The sequence below is a fragment of the Mastacembelus armatus genome, chromosome 9, assembly GCF_900324485.2.
Source record: "Mastacembelus armatus chromosome 9, fMasArm1.2, whole genome shotgun sequence".
NCBI classification, from domain to species: domain Eukaryota; kingdom Metazoa; phylum Chordata; class Actinopteri; order Synbranchiformes; family Mastacembelidae; genus Mastacembelus; species Mastacembelus armatus.
The window spans coordinates 6978784-6995226 of NC_046641.1; the positions used below are offsets into that span (position 1 = coordinate 6978784).

Sequence of the window (16443 nt, forward strand, 5' to 3'; positions counted from 1 at the left end):
AAATGTGGTGAAATGTGGTGTTTTCTATTATGCAATTTACAAGTCTATATCTTTGTAAATTTACAATTTACTTAATTTTAATTCAATTTTTTTTCATTAAACACTACGATCTTGAAAATCGCCGAACACTTTCTGTATTCTGCTACTGATATTTATCAATATTCGTTGTAATGTATAATTTTACAGTTGCAACAAAAAAGTGACAGTGCAAAACTTTTTTTCTAATCAGTACATGCCTCATTGCGTTGCCAAAACCAATCTTTGTAAAAGGCAAATTACAAGAACCTTTTGTGCCCCTTTGCCCTTTAAACAAATGGAGCTCTGCTGGGCCCCTGAATGTGTGCAGCCCAACCACTTTGTTAAAAGTGAATATGGTCCCTGGTGACTGGAATAAACACATACACACACACACAAAATCAGAACCATTTCTAGCATAGTCCCCATACTTGAATGGAAAATCCAATTTTAACGGCACTCCCAGAATTCTGTAGTATAAAAAACATGAAGTATGAAAAACAGTTACTGTTGTCCCAGTAGAGTGAATGATAATTTTACAACCATCATACATTTTCAGATCACCCACTCAAATACAACCACTGGAGTTGTTGACCTCTTTTATTAAGTACAATGAATAAAGACACAACCCATCCTACAGTATATTTATACTAAACCATCAAAACATCATGAATAGCAAATAGGATACATAAAATAAATTAAAACAAACAACCTTTCCTACTCTAAGCCTTTGGCTCAAAGTGTTGTGCAGCATAATTTCAATCTGGCAGTGCAGATAAAACAGGGTTATTTTGTACAGACATCTTTGTAGCCTAAAAGTCTGGTGATAAAGACGTGTGATATGCTGGAATAATGCCCTGTTCTCTGTTGCTGAAGTTCCTGAGAATACAGTATATATAGAGTAGCACTGACTCTTATGCTCAATGCAGAGCGTCCACCAGCTGCTGGTAAGTTTCTCTCTCCCGTGTCAGGCTGTGATGCTCTTCCATGTACACTTTTCCATTCCTCACCACTCTCTCTCTCAGCTCATGATCTGACAACAGCGTCTGCGATTGATGCACAAATTCCTGGCAGGGATAAAGGCAAAAAGATTCTCATTTTCTTCCAAATGCCACTTTAGTCTTGCCACTGAAGTTGCCTGAAGATATGTTTTTTAAGCATAAAAGATAATCCAAGGCATGAGAACAGAACTCAGATAAAAGCCTGTGTGCTGATTAGTAAACACTTCAAAAGTGTCTGTACATTGCCAAAGGATGGAGATATTTGTGGTTCCAGATTCAAATACAGCTGTCCAATAGACCTTTCAATCTATCCTAATGGCTGACACCTCTTATTTGCTTATGAAGAAAGGTAGAAACAAACAAAGTTGCTGCTACAGCTGTCACACAGAGAAGGGGAGGGAAAGACGAGGATAAAGATTAAGATGATTAAAAAAATGAGTAATGGAGCCATCGCTGAGCACTGACTAGGATGTAGTGTTTCCACGCAACATCCTGAATCCTAGTTTCTCATCTGTTTGCCCAGCAGACCAAGAGAAGAGTCCAACAAAATCAATCAAAAGTGCCTCAAATTGGTCCTGCAACATGGCAGCCAGCATTTACTGCCATGGAGAACCACTGGGCACAGAAAGTTTCAGCCACTGCCAGTCAGCTGGCCACTTCACTCGAGTGAAGTGATTATGTCTGAAGAAGCTCTTGGTAGGAAACAGCTCTTCTGTATGGCCATATGAGAGCTATAAATCCCCAGCAAAAGGATTAAAGCTCAACTTATGAGCAGCATGCTTATAATCACTTCACTCAAATTATAGAACCAGACAGGAAAGGCAATTTTTCTCTTTAAAGCCTTCAAGTGCTTCTGTGTTTGTTTCTTTTGACACATTTCTTGATACCTATACTCTTCATGTAATTACTTTGAAGCCTTAAAGAACCAGAAAAACTGTCAGTCAAAAAGAAGAGAGGATTTTTAAATTGAGAAAAAAAAAAAAAAAAAGAAAAAAAAAAAGTTCTGAGTTTGATTTACTGCAGGGACGTGTTTGGCTGAGAGACTAGCACTTGCTGCCCGTCAGACCTGGCTGAGGTCGTTGTATCCAGCCCAATCACTGCAACCATCTGTGACAGCTTTCTCCTGGCAGCTCAGCTGACTACACGTGACCACCCCCCTGGAGAGGACTTACCTCCACTGACACAACAACATCACCCTAGAGCATGATGTCTTAAAAGCGCCATGCTCAAGACTTCTGTCAATTAGCCTTAACCTATGCTATTCTCTTTTTGCATCTAACCTCATTAAATACCACAGTAAAGAGCTCTCATGGGAGCTCCCCATTTTGCACTTTCCTGCTTGCTGCTATGTGTTGCATCACTACATGTGGTATCTTTGCTCTGTCCCTGAAGGCTGCACTCTCTGATTCTAATCTAAGCACCTGAGGAAACATCAGCTCCTTTTGTTATGTTTTACCTGCTTAGATTAGACTAATGATAAGAATTTTAAGTACAAAGTTTTACAAAATGATGTAAAGTTTTTCTTGCTTTAAGATAAATCCAGTGCTAGGCAGGAGACACAAATCTTCAGTCATCTTGAGCCAGTGCTTAAGTGCTATATACGTTGAAGGTATTTTCCAGTCAGTTGAGGTGACACGTGTTACTGTTGGCAGCCATGTGTATGCAGTGCATCCTCTGTAGTCTATCAACACAATCAGTGTTAAAGCTTAAAAGGGCTTCACTCATGTGGTGAGCTGGTGACGACGTGCTCCAATATACCTGAGGAGACGAGTACAACAAGCCAGTGACCTCATGCTGCACCACGGCTGCATTTCCTGGAATGTCTCTGGCCAACACAGGTACGCCAAGATCCATGGCCTGTTGAAGAAGACCTTACACACTAACTCAACCCTGTTAGATTCACAAAGTCACAGACAACTTGAACACTCATTCTATCATCATTAGGAAAAAGCAGCTAAGCACCTTGTTCTTCAGTGTCTTAGTTTACATACAGAATTAACAATCTGTATCAGCTAACATCTACAGCAGGTTGTTGACTCAAACATGTTAACATACTCATTAGACTTTAAACCTACTATGGACTGTTGTAATCGACTGTGATTAAATGAGATTAAGTGGATTTGCAGGTTTTCCACACTCAGGAATGGGAAGTTTGGAGACAAGTTTTTAATTTGGGTAACTGTCCCTGAAGTGGTCAGATAAAACTGTAGCTAAGCACGAAACAGTGAGATAAGAACTCCTCCAAATAATCAAATTTCTAAGGGTTTGGATGGTAAATTCTTCTATTTACAAATCAAATCCTCATTAACAAAACGATACTTTACACCACATTGCATGAACACAAAGATAAAGCCATGTTTAGCAGCTGGAGTTGGTAGGCGCTCTTATCCAATTACCCATGAACACTGAAGATGTTTACCTCCAAGATGGCAGCCGACATGCCCTCAGAGATAGAGCTGTTGACCACAGCGAAACACCTTTTCATGGCAGCATGAAGCTCCTGTTGGCTCCTCTCCTGGGCCAAGAAGATCCCTTCTGTCCTGCAGAAGCAACAGCAGAGCTCAGTTGTGCATGACTCAGGGCTCACAGAGGCGTGAATGAGGCTGAACAACAGTGACAAGCTCAGGGCTGGAAACATGGCTGCACTATGTGTGACATGAAGGTAACGTCCAGGTAAAGTCCTAACTAGGGAGGGCAGCTTCCTGCCACAAAGATCTTTGTAGTGGTGAAGGCCCTTGGCAAAAAACTGAAAAATCAGTTAAGACTTGAGAGTGGAAGGAGAGATTAAAAGAAGAGGGGATCTTGGTGCTTCCCCTCAGGTTAGCGTTCGGCTCCCATTAGGTTAAGATTAATGCAAGATCCATTTGCTTGGTTATTTATTTGTGCTGCATGAGATGAATTAGAAGGATGAACAGCATATTTTTTTTTTTTTTACAGGACTGAGATCTTTGCAATTAGACTCAAGTTTGCTTTTTTGAGATGTGGTACTGATAAAGGAAACAAAACAGAAGGCTTACCTTTCAACAACAGCTTCCACTTCTGCTGTGAGCACAGGATCAATCTGAAAGGAACACAGATTACAAAGAAAAACTGAGACCCCTTTTCTTTAACTGTTTTTTATCAAGGATGCCAGCAATTACTTAATCAGAAGGATAAGACAGACAATGACACAATTAATAACTTCTATCAGGAACAAATCATTCTCTGAAAATGCAGGATTTTCAGAGATTTGGGTCAGGGTAGGGTGGCTGGCCAATCTGATTATTTGCAATGTGGGATTTGCGTGCATTATCCTGCCCAGAGAAAAGTCAAAGCAAAGCAATTTAGGTCAAAGATGATGCCAAGCAAGCTGCTCTTTTTTACTCTATCGTTTTATAGCTCATGGAATTTCTAAATTGGATCTGCCTTAAAGCCTGTACATTAAAATTTAAGAATCTACACCGAAAACATTTCTGTAATATGAGATTTAGCAGACACTGTAAAACCAGCAGGGGATAGCTCATGATAAAGCCTGCATTAACAAACGCAAATGACCTTAGCACAGATTCTTTACAGTTGCAGGGTGAATCAACAGAAAGTGGAACTGAAGAACATGACCAGTCAAAAGGAGAAGGCAGGTGCTATTGTCACTGAATCTGCTCTAACTTTCCTGTTTTGTGATGACAATGTTGTCTTGTCCTCTGCCACATACTTTCTTATTTTAAAGCAACAGATGTGGTGAAAAGGCCTGCCAGTACAACTCTTTGAATGAATGCCATTACTATTATTTCAGAATATGCAACACTTTGTGGTGTCTGAAAAAGCCCATTTACACAGGAGCCAGATGTGTCATCGCTGACGAGCTGACATGACTTTTCCTCTTCATGACACAGATGCTGCTTTATTGCTTGAATGAAGTAGCTGCGGATTTATAGTACATCATGACAGTCTGAGCAATTCATGTCTCATTCTAACATCCGTTTGTATTTTTAGACTTTAACGTTACTTCATTAAATGTAACCAACAATTTTTATGTTGAACCAAAAGTGGAATCTTAAAATGATTAAAGAAAAATCTGACAGTCATACAAATACATGTTTCTTATAATAATAATACATGGATTTTAATTTGTCAGACAAACAAACACGTTTCCACTGTGATTCAGGGGTGTCGAGATGAATCACGCTTCTCTGCTTCCACTGAACCATTTCATCAAACAACAACAAAGCATGGCAGAGAAGCAGCAGCAAGATGGTGTATAAGCCCCTGGACATGTCTAATTGAGTTGTTTTTTAGCAAAACTAAAGCAGAACATACCTTTGCCTGTCACCACTGTTTGAAAGAAAGAGCAGACACTAAACTACTGTATATTGATGTGACATCAAACCAAGTCAGGGGGAAGAGAAGATGAAGACAAACATACAGAGAAATCAATGAGTGAGAGATTGGAAATGAAAACTGCACTAGGCTGCTGCTGGCTGGGATGAGTTTTATCTACAGTACCGAGCACATAGAAATGATAACATAAAAGTGCAATCAGTCAAAAAAAAAAAAAAAAAAAAAAAACCTTTTACAGTAAATACATAAAAACTCCTCTGATTTGATAACCTGACTGGTTGATTTATGAATAACTTAAGTCCTGGCAGGCTATAAAAGTCCAACTGCTTTTTTCCAATTATTTGACTTGCTTGTCATAATGTCAAATAGCCTGTATATATGAGGTTAATTCAAGAATGATACACAGTACAGAAGCATGATGTTGTGTGACACGGTTACTAACTGCTTTGGCTCTAATTTATACCAGCACATGTCCACATATAGACCCATCCATGTGTATTAAAATGACAGTCAAAAGCAAGTACTAATCTGAAGTAGGCAATTTGTATATCAGTCAACCAGTCAGAGCCAAGAAGAAACAGGACCACTCTTGTTCTGTTTGCAGAAGTTTGTTATTTCAAGTAATACCAGGTAAACAGCTAAAGCCAGTATCATTGCTACGTCCAATTAGAGGCTGTCTGAATTTCTAGGTTTCAACAGTACATAGAGTCAGAGTACAAAAGGAGGCACAGGGCAGGTATGAAAAAATCTGCTTACCTTTGGTCCAATAATGACCAACACATTCAGCGGATTCTTACAATGCCACTCTGAGACACAAAACACAAAACTGACAGTAAAAAATTGTTTGAGGGGAAAAAGGACACTTTCAAAAATAGCAGCAAAGTTGTTTTTCACTGAAATTCTTTTTCCTGTATGTCTATTATTAAGCATGCGCATCGCACAACGTAACTCCAGAAAGGCCATGTGAAAATCCACACATTTAGTTCTCCTATCTAAATGAAATATTCATAAACAATTTGACACCCTCTAGTGTTGTGTTTTAACCATAACTGAGCGCTATGAACAGTGGCCAGCTTCACAGCTGATTATGTATGTTTTCTGTTTTTCATTAACACTACATATATAAAATAAATGATAACCATTTAAAAAATTGCATGGCATACCTGAAAAAACCTCCGTTAGATAGAGGGGGTCCTTGACTCTTCTGAGGCCACAGACCAACAGAAATACACGCAGCTCATCCACAAGCTTAATGCTTACACCTGGAGAGGAGCCAGACACACAGAAAGAGAGTGACACAATATCAAAACACTGCATAATGAACATCCCAAGTACATCACCAGATAATGAAAGCAATACATCACCCAAGGTCATGAGGAAAATAAGACAGCAGTGACTAATGTGCTTGCACAATTCTCTGATCAGACTTGTAACACTCAGCAGGGAAATAGTCTACTGAAAACACTGGAAGGCTGCAGCCTAATTAGTGTGTAATACAGCATCATAACTACAGAGCCAGAGCATTTGGGCGACAATTTGCTCAGTGAACAGCCCTTGATTAAAATTAGCTAACCCGACATCATGCTAACAACATCAAACATTTTTGAGAACCTTGTTTTAACTGAGAGGCAGGGGCACTAAATCGGCTCTTTTCCCAGATCATCCAACTTCCAGGATAAACCCAGAGATTAGTCAGAAGCTGGCTGGCATACAACTGTGTTCAGTGCCAACAGCAACTGTATTGCACCTGACCTTCTAAAAGGCACATGAAACAAGTACTGACCTGATCACATGGTCCTGCAATATGACGATGGCAGCACACACTCTGAATTATCAACAATCAGATCTTCTAATTCTCTTTAAATAGATAATTACTATAGACTGTAAACCCTCTAAAGTGTTTACTCTGTATTGGAGGTTACCAAATTACCTTTACTGCTGCCTAATGGAGAATGGGTTGAGCAGGCAGATTATCTAGTACACAGAAGGTGCTAATTTCTGAAAGTGAATGCCCATTTCTCCCCAGTGTAAACCTGCACTAAAGTGGAGATTAAGTTATGCAAGCAGCTCTGTGGGGCTGCACAGAGGTGCTCTGAGATAAATGCTAATGTAAACATGCTAACATGCTCTTGATATTTAGCAGATGCTCACCTTCTTAGTTTAGCGTGTTGGCATTTTAATTTGTTAATTAGCTCAATCTGCTGGGAATACCAGTCATTTTGCAGGTATCTGGTCAGCAGGTACTGTACAAATCACAGTTTGACCTGATAATGGCACTCTATTAAAGGTTACTATTGTTGGTAGTAATAAGCAAGAATGTGAGTGGTTTACAAATTGTATGCATTAGATGTTGAATCACATTTAAAGCCGAGTTCTCCACAACAACTTAACTTAGAGCAAGATTGATGTAAATGTAATACTCAAAGTTTGATGAATGAACAGACAATTACACAAGAATATTTTAACATTACATTATGCTAAGTTTATGAAAAATGTATTTTTTATCTCTGGTCTTCAGTGGCTGACAATGATATAAAGAAACTATAATAATAATAATCAATATTGATGCAAGCTATTTTGTCTGGCAAAGCAGTATGGAACCAGCATTTAAGTGAAGAATAAAACCTGATCAGAGAAAAAGACACTTTGTATCTGTGACAAACTGAGAAACAAACCATTTGGAAAATAAAACCACATGCAGGCACCAGCATGTGCTTAAAGCGCAGCGACAGTTGAGTAAAATCCCCTGCTGCCAGATAAGTCCAGAACAGGAGGCTGAAGGAGCTCTTTTAATGCTATTAACGAGCATCTTAAAATGACAGCGTGGAGTCTGGGCACTGACCCTGATCCTAGGAGCTGATTGTCAAAAAAGCTTTTTATCTGTAGGGTGTGTCGAACTTCCTCACATTGATATGAAGGATTAGAAAACACGTCAGGCAAGGTAAACACCCATGACACTACCTCAGAACAAGATACAGAAAAATAATGGAGGATAGCTGGAATCATACCAGAGTACAGACCTGTCAAAATAAACAAGAATTTCAAAGACATACAAAAAACTCTTTGGATCTAAGGCACAATTCATCTTTTCTCGAGGGAGGAAAACAAATTGTATAAATCATCTGTTGTGCCAGCAGCAATCTTTTCTCTCTCTTTGCACTTCTGTAAGTTCTATGCAAAGTACATTTTTGTTTGTTTGCCTTTGATTTTAGAAGGACAATCTGAACAATCCCCAAATGCTTTAATCAGTATGTGTGTGTGTTTGTATATATGTGTGCATTGATGTGGCAGCACATCTCTAACTGAACAGCTCCTATTAATCTGTTGACTGGCACACGGTGACAGAGTACAGAAACTTTAGGGTGTAGACAAAATAAAGACACCACCAAAAATTAGAACCCACCTAAGAAAATTACATAAACATGTACTACTGAAGTTAAACAAATGAGACATATTAAGGCATGAAGCATTTTAAAGAGCTTTCACACTTAGTGTATAAGTTACAAGTGTGCGTCCCAAATGTGGGAAGTCGGACTGTAGTTATCCTCTCTCTCAGACCTGCACATACTGTACATATAAACATATGAGTAGGATTTTGGTAAGTCATTTTACGTTACACTTTACAACACGATAGAGTCACCAATCTGCTGTACACTTACAAAGCCACCACCACCGAGGAAGTGCACTAAAATCCGGCCGGGGTTCAGGCCAGAAGCAGCATTTCTAGTCAGAACAATAAACCAAGCTGAACAAACAGAAATAGTGGCATTTGTGCTGCGGTAGTAGAAAAATGGGTGGGTCTGACACTTACTTTCTTAAAATAGCAGCTAAAAACAAGTAATTCACCTCACAAGGACAGAGTGCCTCTGTGTTACCTATCAATTTGGAATAGGTCAAGCATTCGAATATACGTATTTAAAATATCTTTAGCCACACAAACACAGACACAGAACATACAGAATATTTTTCATTAGCTGAAGCTAGCCAGTCAGTGATCTGAAAATTGTGCTCATACTCCTCATTTCAATATAGATATAACAGTCTGAAAATTCATCATGGTAATGTACTGATCAAGCATGACATGGTCACTATGACACAAACACTGTTCCCTGATCGTGTTCCCTCACATATCCCCATAGCCCCACCTCACAAGGCAGGCGCACAGCAGGGGCCACACACAACATAGACCGACAGCTTCTGGACCTCAGCGCTGAAGTCAGTGCCTTTGAAGGGTACATGGCACCCAAAGGATAACACAAACACACCGTACAGTCGTGTATTTTCAGTCAGGTAGGAGGGTTGCTTTTCTCCTTTTATGTTCACTGGTGCAGGCCACACAAATCACATTTATTCCCAACACTAAACCCTGAAAACAAATTCATTAAGTTTGCCAATATACAATATACTCCAGATTTCACTATTTAGTGATGATTAATTTATGTCACACCAGATGGAGGGATGAAAAAGTAAATCACTATGTACTGAGATCTGGCAGGAGAGTACACACACATGGGATAGTGCCCCCTGCTGTGCTGTGAGTGTGTGTGAAGACAAAAGGATGATGAGAGCTGACAGGAGAGAACACAGGTTGCTGCAGAAGTCACTTCTGTCAGACTGCGTTGTGCTGAGGACAACTAAAACACCAGCGAAGCATATTATTAAAGTAAAAAAGCATGTCAACAAGGTTCAAAAGGATGACATTGAACATCAAATCATCACCACCACCCAATAACACTTAAACAATGATGCTTAGGCTACATTTTTTTTCATCATAACTAAAAACTGCAGGATCAGCTCTCATTTTATTTGAGTGCGGTCACATTCTCTAATCCTTGTTACTGTACAACAAGAAGTAAAAATCCATGTGTCATCTAATGCACTGTCGTGATAAGGGCATGGCAAGATAAATACAGAAAACGATGAAACTTTTCTTACTGATGTAACATCCTCAAAAACTGACACTGACAAATTAACACAATCAGAAGGCATGCATGCAGAAACTGGAAAACGTACAGCTCTAAGAACACACAGGAGTCAGATTACAGTGCTTTCATCACATCTGCGGAAAACAGAATAGTAGTGGATCCTATTTCTTATATAACAAATGGAGAATGGCTCTGAGCAATTAGTATTACTTGCACGGATTGTGAAGCGTGGTGACAAATGGGCCTGAGCTGGAGGGCTATTAATCAACTGTTCCTCTGTACTCAACGGTGCTCTCTATGAGCACTAATGTACCTGGGATGGACATTATCTCACAATGTCCATTTTAAAGTCCATGCTGTTTGTGGTGAGCATGCTCAGAGTAACATTTTTCTTGAGCTATTCAAATTAAAGTTGGAAGTCTGCAGAAAAGAAAGCTGGATAAATGGAATTCTGATATAAACTCTGGCCTCTGTTACCAAATATGTGGCACATCTGCATATAGCCGGTCAAAACGACACCAATAAAACCTATTTTCCAAGGCAACCTAAATTTCAAAGTGTAGGTACTTATCCATTTTATTGCACTGAACATCCTGCACCTGTTTCACTTTCAAGTTTTGTGGATGTGCACGTAAGTATCCCTGCTATAGCCATAATAAAACACGAGACATAGCCATAATAATTCGATGAGACACAACTGTCAGCAAAGTTTATAATGCTTATAACAGACTAAGCGCCTGACCAAAATGTTAATTGCCAAATTCAAGCTGTTCAAGCTAAAAGCCACAATATTCAAAGTTTGACAAATGCTAATTTACTATTGAGTCCTACTATTAAGGATCTGTCCACAAAATAAAATAAAATTAAATAAATAATCAAAATGTATTAAATCAATTTTTAAAAGTCAGATTCTACCTAAGGCAAATGAATGAATGTGCTCTGGGTCCATATTAACTTAGACAACAACATGCAATAACAAGCAACTGAAGCACTAACAGTACCTGAGTTTCTCAAGAATTCAGTCCAGCAGAATTTGTCAGTCACTTCGGTCTGGATACCTTTAAACAAATCAAAGGCACAGTGCTATCAGCAAAGCTTTTGCTGTACATCAATTAAAATAGTGTTTTTTTAATTACAGGGCTGAGCTGTTTCTATGATCCTGGCCTTTGTTAGTTATAAGAGATCTCTAAAACTAAAAACACCAATTACATCGTATAGTCTTCTTAACTTTTATTCATATTACCATAGGTAGATATATTGATAGTAACAACTTAGGCCTTAATAGGTAAATCAGCAAAACGGCTCTAATGTGGTGAAAATATTACTTCATGTGGTCTATGTAAAAAGCACTTAGATTGATTATTATCTGGAGACAAGCATTATTATAAGCTGTAACTGATCCAGGCTCAGCCATGCAGCTGGCCCAGGGCTCCTCTCTAATCTATGAAGGTTCAGTATTTGCCAAACAAGGCTACTGGTGGGAAACAACATGCAAGAGTGATTTGAGCTGTCCTATATGGCAGTGTGACCAATGGCAAAAACAAATACAACTCTGTGCTGCAGACAGTGTGATAATAGAATAAATGTAAATAAATGTAAAAGCTGATTAATGCAACACTTCAATCATGAGTCAGGGATGCACAGCATCAGGTGAATTTATTTATTCTGCAAATCTTACCTTGTGGCTGCACAAAGATTTTACTTCTCTGGGACTGCTTTGGAGAAAAAAAATGTTGAGCAAGATTTTGAATAAAACATGAATCCATAAAAAAACCCAATAAAAACAATGTTGGTAATGTTTGTTTATACAAATTGTATTTAATTATAACTAACTGCCTTCTTTCTCTCTTTGTCAGACAACAGAAAAGCCAATTAATACTCTCTGTGCTCCAAACATGTTAAAACAAAATCCATACTTTAAAAGTGAGTCAGGAAAACACTTGCTATGATAATGGAGGTGCTACAAAATAATCCAGAGGATGGAAAGGAAATTGACTAGATCTTATCACACTAGATCCATCCCCTATGTGTGTTTTCTGTCGCAATAAAAAGCATAGTGATGCTTCTCGGTGTCTGTCCTGTCTGCCTGCTGTCAACACTAAATGGCAGAGATAAACCATGCCACTCGCCTCAATCTGTAGCCTATGGATGGAATCTAATCTGAAAATAAAACACACTAATATTGTTTTAATGCCAGACCGTTATGGGACAGGGCAAGATATTGTGTTTGTTTTAATGCCAGACCGTTATGGGACAGGGCAAGATATTGTGTTTGTTTAGTAAAAGTCATTCTGTAGTATTTATTAGAGCTGCCAGGCTCCTGCTGTCGTTTTTTGTGTGATGCACAGTTCAAACAACATAAGTTTGCACCAACTCTTGATTTTTAAACCAGTATGTCAAAATTTAGTTTATGTCAAATAAATGTGTCCACCTTGCTGGTCAATGTTTATATATGCAGTGGAGGTGCAGCGCATAGCAGGTAACCATAAACTACGGTGGCCGACAAGGGCAAACGCGCCGCAACGGCCAAAACACACAAAAAGCGAGAAAACACAACTGAAGTGCGCCAGGCCGTTGTTTTTGCAGGGTGGGAGATCTGAAGGTACGTTTTCCATTTATTACTTTTTAAACACTTTGCCGTCATCTTTTACAATACTGTACTTTTATAATATTGTAAAACGTCACGGCCAAGTGTTTAAAAAGAAATAAATGGAAAACGTACCTTTTTTATGTCGCCTCTAAAAGTTAGCCAAACTTTGTTCATAGCATCCCTCAGTTCAGGGTCCTCTCTATCGGCCTGGCGCACTTCCGTTGTGTTTTCTCTCTTGCGTGTGTTTTGGCCGTTGCGGCCCGTTTGACCTTGTCGGCCACCGTAATAAACACTGATGAACCACCAAATAGGCACATACAGAAATTGTCTTGTAAAACTTAAATGCCACATGAGACACAGATTTGCATATTCAATGATCAGTGGTTATTAGATATAAAGTACTGCAGTTAGTCTATTTAAATAATAAAAAAAAAAACTCATACCAAATTTAACTCTGCCTCTTCTTTCAGTTTGTCAGTAAATGCAACTGCAAACCTAAAGAAAAACACACATCATTATCAGCCATGTTAATGCCATTTCAGCTAAAAAACTTTCAAACAACATTCATTTCTGACACTAGGTTTTAGCCATTTACATGCAAGGACAATTTCGACTACAACAGAAGAAAAAGCAGTATTAACTACAGTGAAACAGGAAAGTCTTCAGGCTCATACTAAGAATGTGAGAACAGAAAAACTGAATGTGGTTTCAAGGCAAAGGATTTAAGGATGAATACTCCAAGAATACAAAAAGGAAAACAAACGGAAAAGTAGAGCATAAAACAGTGGGGAGACATTCATTTTCACGTGTGTGAGTGTGCATTATTAAATGGGCCAGTGGGCTCAGAGTGGCGACTGGATTTCTTGATCAAGGTTTGTTAGAAAAGACACCAACAGCAGGAGGTGTATGGATTCAAATGTTTGAAGTCATGAGACCTTAACATCCCCAGCTCTCCTGAAATGCAATTATCCTCCTAGACTTACTAGACGGATGCAAATGAAAAAATATGGGGAAAATTTGTTTGAGAGGTCTGCTAGTGCTAGGTCACTACACCATGGCTCTAGTCAATTTACCACACAACCTTTAACAGGAGAAGTTCTGTGTGAATTGTCTTCAAATTCTACTCAGGATGCCATGCTGATTCTATTTTCATATGGATCTATTTTTTTAAACTTAATACTTTTAGATACACCAGGGTCTGATGGCAGGGCACAGGACATAATATTGATAAGCTTGAGTGTACACTAACTTTTCAATATTAAACTGAGGCGAGGGGAAACAGACAATGGTTAGCTCGCATGTGTTCGGCCTCATTTCTTCATGTCAATAATCCAGGCCACTTGTACAAATAATTAGCATATTAGTTGATATGATTAAAATGCTTTGCAACAAATCATGTACTGGTGGAAAATACCACTTAATATTTTGAAAGGGCATTTATTCTTATAGTTGCGTCTACAAGAAAATACTAAACTAAATACATATGCAGCAAAAAGATTTGTTACTATGGCCAAGACTGAAAATCACAAGATTAATGAAATTAGATATTTGCTTGATTTCATATGGACATACGTTAAAAGTTATAAATTAAGCTTATTTACTTCCTGCTTGCAACTTAGGATCGTGAGCTCTTCATCAACTCTCTATAAATAAAAGTAAAACACTTTTTGTGAGCTATTTGAAATGAAAGGTGTAAAATAGTAGTTTGACAACGACATCACCTGGCTTTCAGTAGCACCTGTTCCATTACCACACGCTTGTGCTCAACTTTCACATCTTCATTTATATCTGTTCCACCAAAGATGACACCAAAGGGTACTGGGATGCCTGGTTTAAAGGTCAGACATAAAAGAGACAGTTCTAATATTTGCAGGACAGGTATCTCTGTACTTGTAGGTATACCATTACAATGATACATGAAGGAAAGTATGCACAGTAGATAAGTAAATTGATCACATAACAGCAAGCGTGTTTACCCAGGAGAAGTCTGCCTGCTCTGTACAGATGAATTGCCAGTGCACCGTCAAATGGAGGATATTGACATATTAGGTTTGTCACTTCAGCAGGAGACTGAAATTCTGCTGCATCCCTGAGCTCACAAGTGTGTCCTGCTGATTCAATGTGGGATCTACAATAAAAGAAATATTTTACTACAGATGGCTGGTAGGAAGTCCGGATGGTTATGTAAAGTTACAAAAATGAGAAAGAACTTTATCTCTGATGCCCTTGGAACTACTCCTCACCAACCCACTGTTAATTTTGTCAACAAAACAAATGAAATTAAGTTTATGAAATCAACCAAGAAAAAGTGATGATGATGATGATGACAAAATATTTTACATATTTTGTTAAATAAAAATTAAATGATGATGGGACATACAAACATGAAGTAACAATCACAAAAGGATGACAAATTCACACATTCACTCACACACACACACACAGTCGGCACAGTCGCTGGAAGCAAGTGTGTATCACCCAAGGACACTCAGACAAGCAGGCTGAAGAAACCATCCCATAAGAAGATGACAAAAAGGAAAAGAAGAATCTCTTGCTGCTCTGCACAGCTGAGTAATAACTATGGTAACTGTATACAGCTGTAGTGATCATACATGAAAAATACTGCACAAAATGAGGACAAAATGTCCCTGACCAAAACTATACTAGAATATCTTCAGTTTCTTTTACTAAAACTAAAATCAAATGACTGCATTTTAACTGGAACTTTTACATTTTTTTATTGCAACATTAAGACAGAAACTAAACCAACATCAGGTGTCCAATCTGCACCAACCATCAAACGTAGCTGTGCCCTGGAGCTTCACCCTCCTCAGCCATGTTTTACTGACTGAAGTCACTGTAAGCTACTGTACTTCATGCACATAACCCTGGTTAACAGTGTACTAGCCTGCTACTGGCTAATGCAGTAACGATATTTAGCAGCAGATGTTAGCCACGGTGTGAATTACCTTATTCTCTCAGCTGTAGTGTGATTCCCAGTTCTGGGGCTAAGACAGGCAAGAAAGAGTAATTTCATGTCTTCACTAAAGGCTGCTCTGACGAGCTAAATGATCAGCATATAATCATCTATAAAAACCAGGTGGAGTAATGCAGCAAGCTAAGCCTCTACTGTAGGTGCAATGTGCCTGTCTCAGTGGGCCCGCTGCCGCTCAAATAAAGTCCTGTAACAGTTCCTGGACTCATGGCTCAGGGTTACACGTAGATCAAAACCAACGAGGAACAACAGGGGCTTATTACTCATTCCTGGGCAGTACAGCACGTTTGTAGTGTTTACATGTCCGTCTCCAATATGATCCCCAAGAAACACATGCCGGTCGCGCATACTGCATACGCACTTTCGGGCCCGGTTCAGTCATATGTTTCGAGACCATCATTTTAGACCGAGTCAAAAACCAAAAAAAAGCATCGAAACAGAGCATACTCCTGTCCTCATTCAAGTATGTCAATCCCACAACCAACAACAACAACAAAAAAAGGCACCACTACTTCCTCATTTCGATGGCACGACGTCGGCGTAAATTGCACCGCCTTCCAAAACACATGGATAGGGTGACTCGCCCGCTCCGTGAGACAC

General features: G+C 39.0%; 1 protein-coding gene across 2 annotated transcripts; it reads right to left on the bottom strand.

Annotated features, from left to right (window-relative positions):
• Positions 1–597: 597 nt before the first annotated feature.
• On the bottom strand, positions 598–16364 carry glt1d1 (glycosyltransferase 1 domain containing 1). 2 transcript variants are annotated; one of them, XM_026320746.1, is made up of 12 exons: positions 15818–16364; positions 14825–14976; positions 14570–14675; positions 13292–13343; positions 11937–11970; positions 11260–11316; positions 6497–6595; positions 6090–6139; positions 4034–4077; positions 3436–3556; positions 2775–2873; positions 598–1082 (listed from the first exon to the last, which is right to left on the bottom strand). In XM_026320746.1, the coding sequence occupies exons 1-12, from the start codon at positions 15883–15885 to the stop codon at positions 936–938; spliced, it is 1029 nt and encodes a 342-aa protein (XP_026176531.1). In that variant the 5' UTR covers positions 15886–16364; the 3' UTR covers positions 598–935. The 2 variants fall into 2 exon arrangements, with proteins under 2 accessions (XP_026176531.1, XP_026176530.1); XM_026320745.1 differs by having other exon boundaries at positions 11937–11973.
• Positions 16365–16443: the final 79 nt, after the last annotated feature.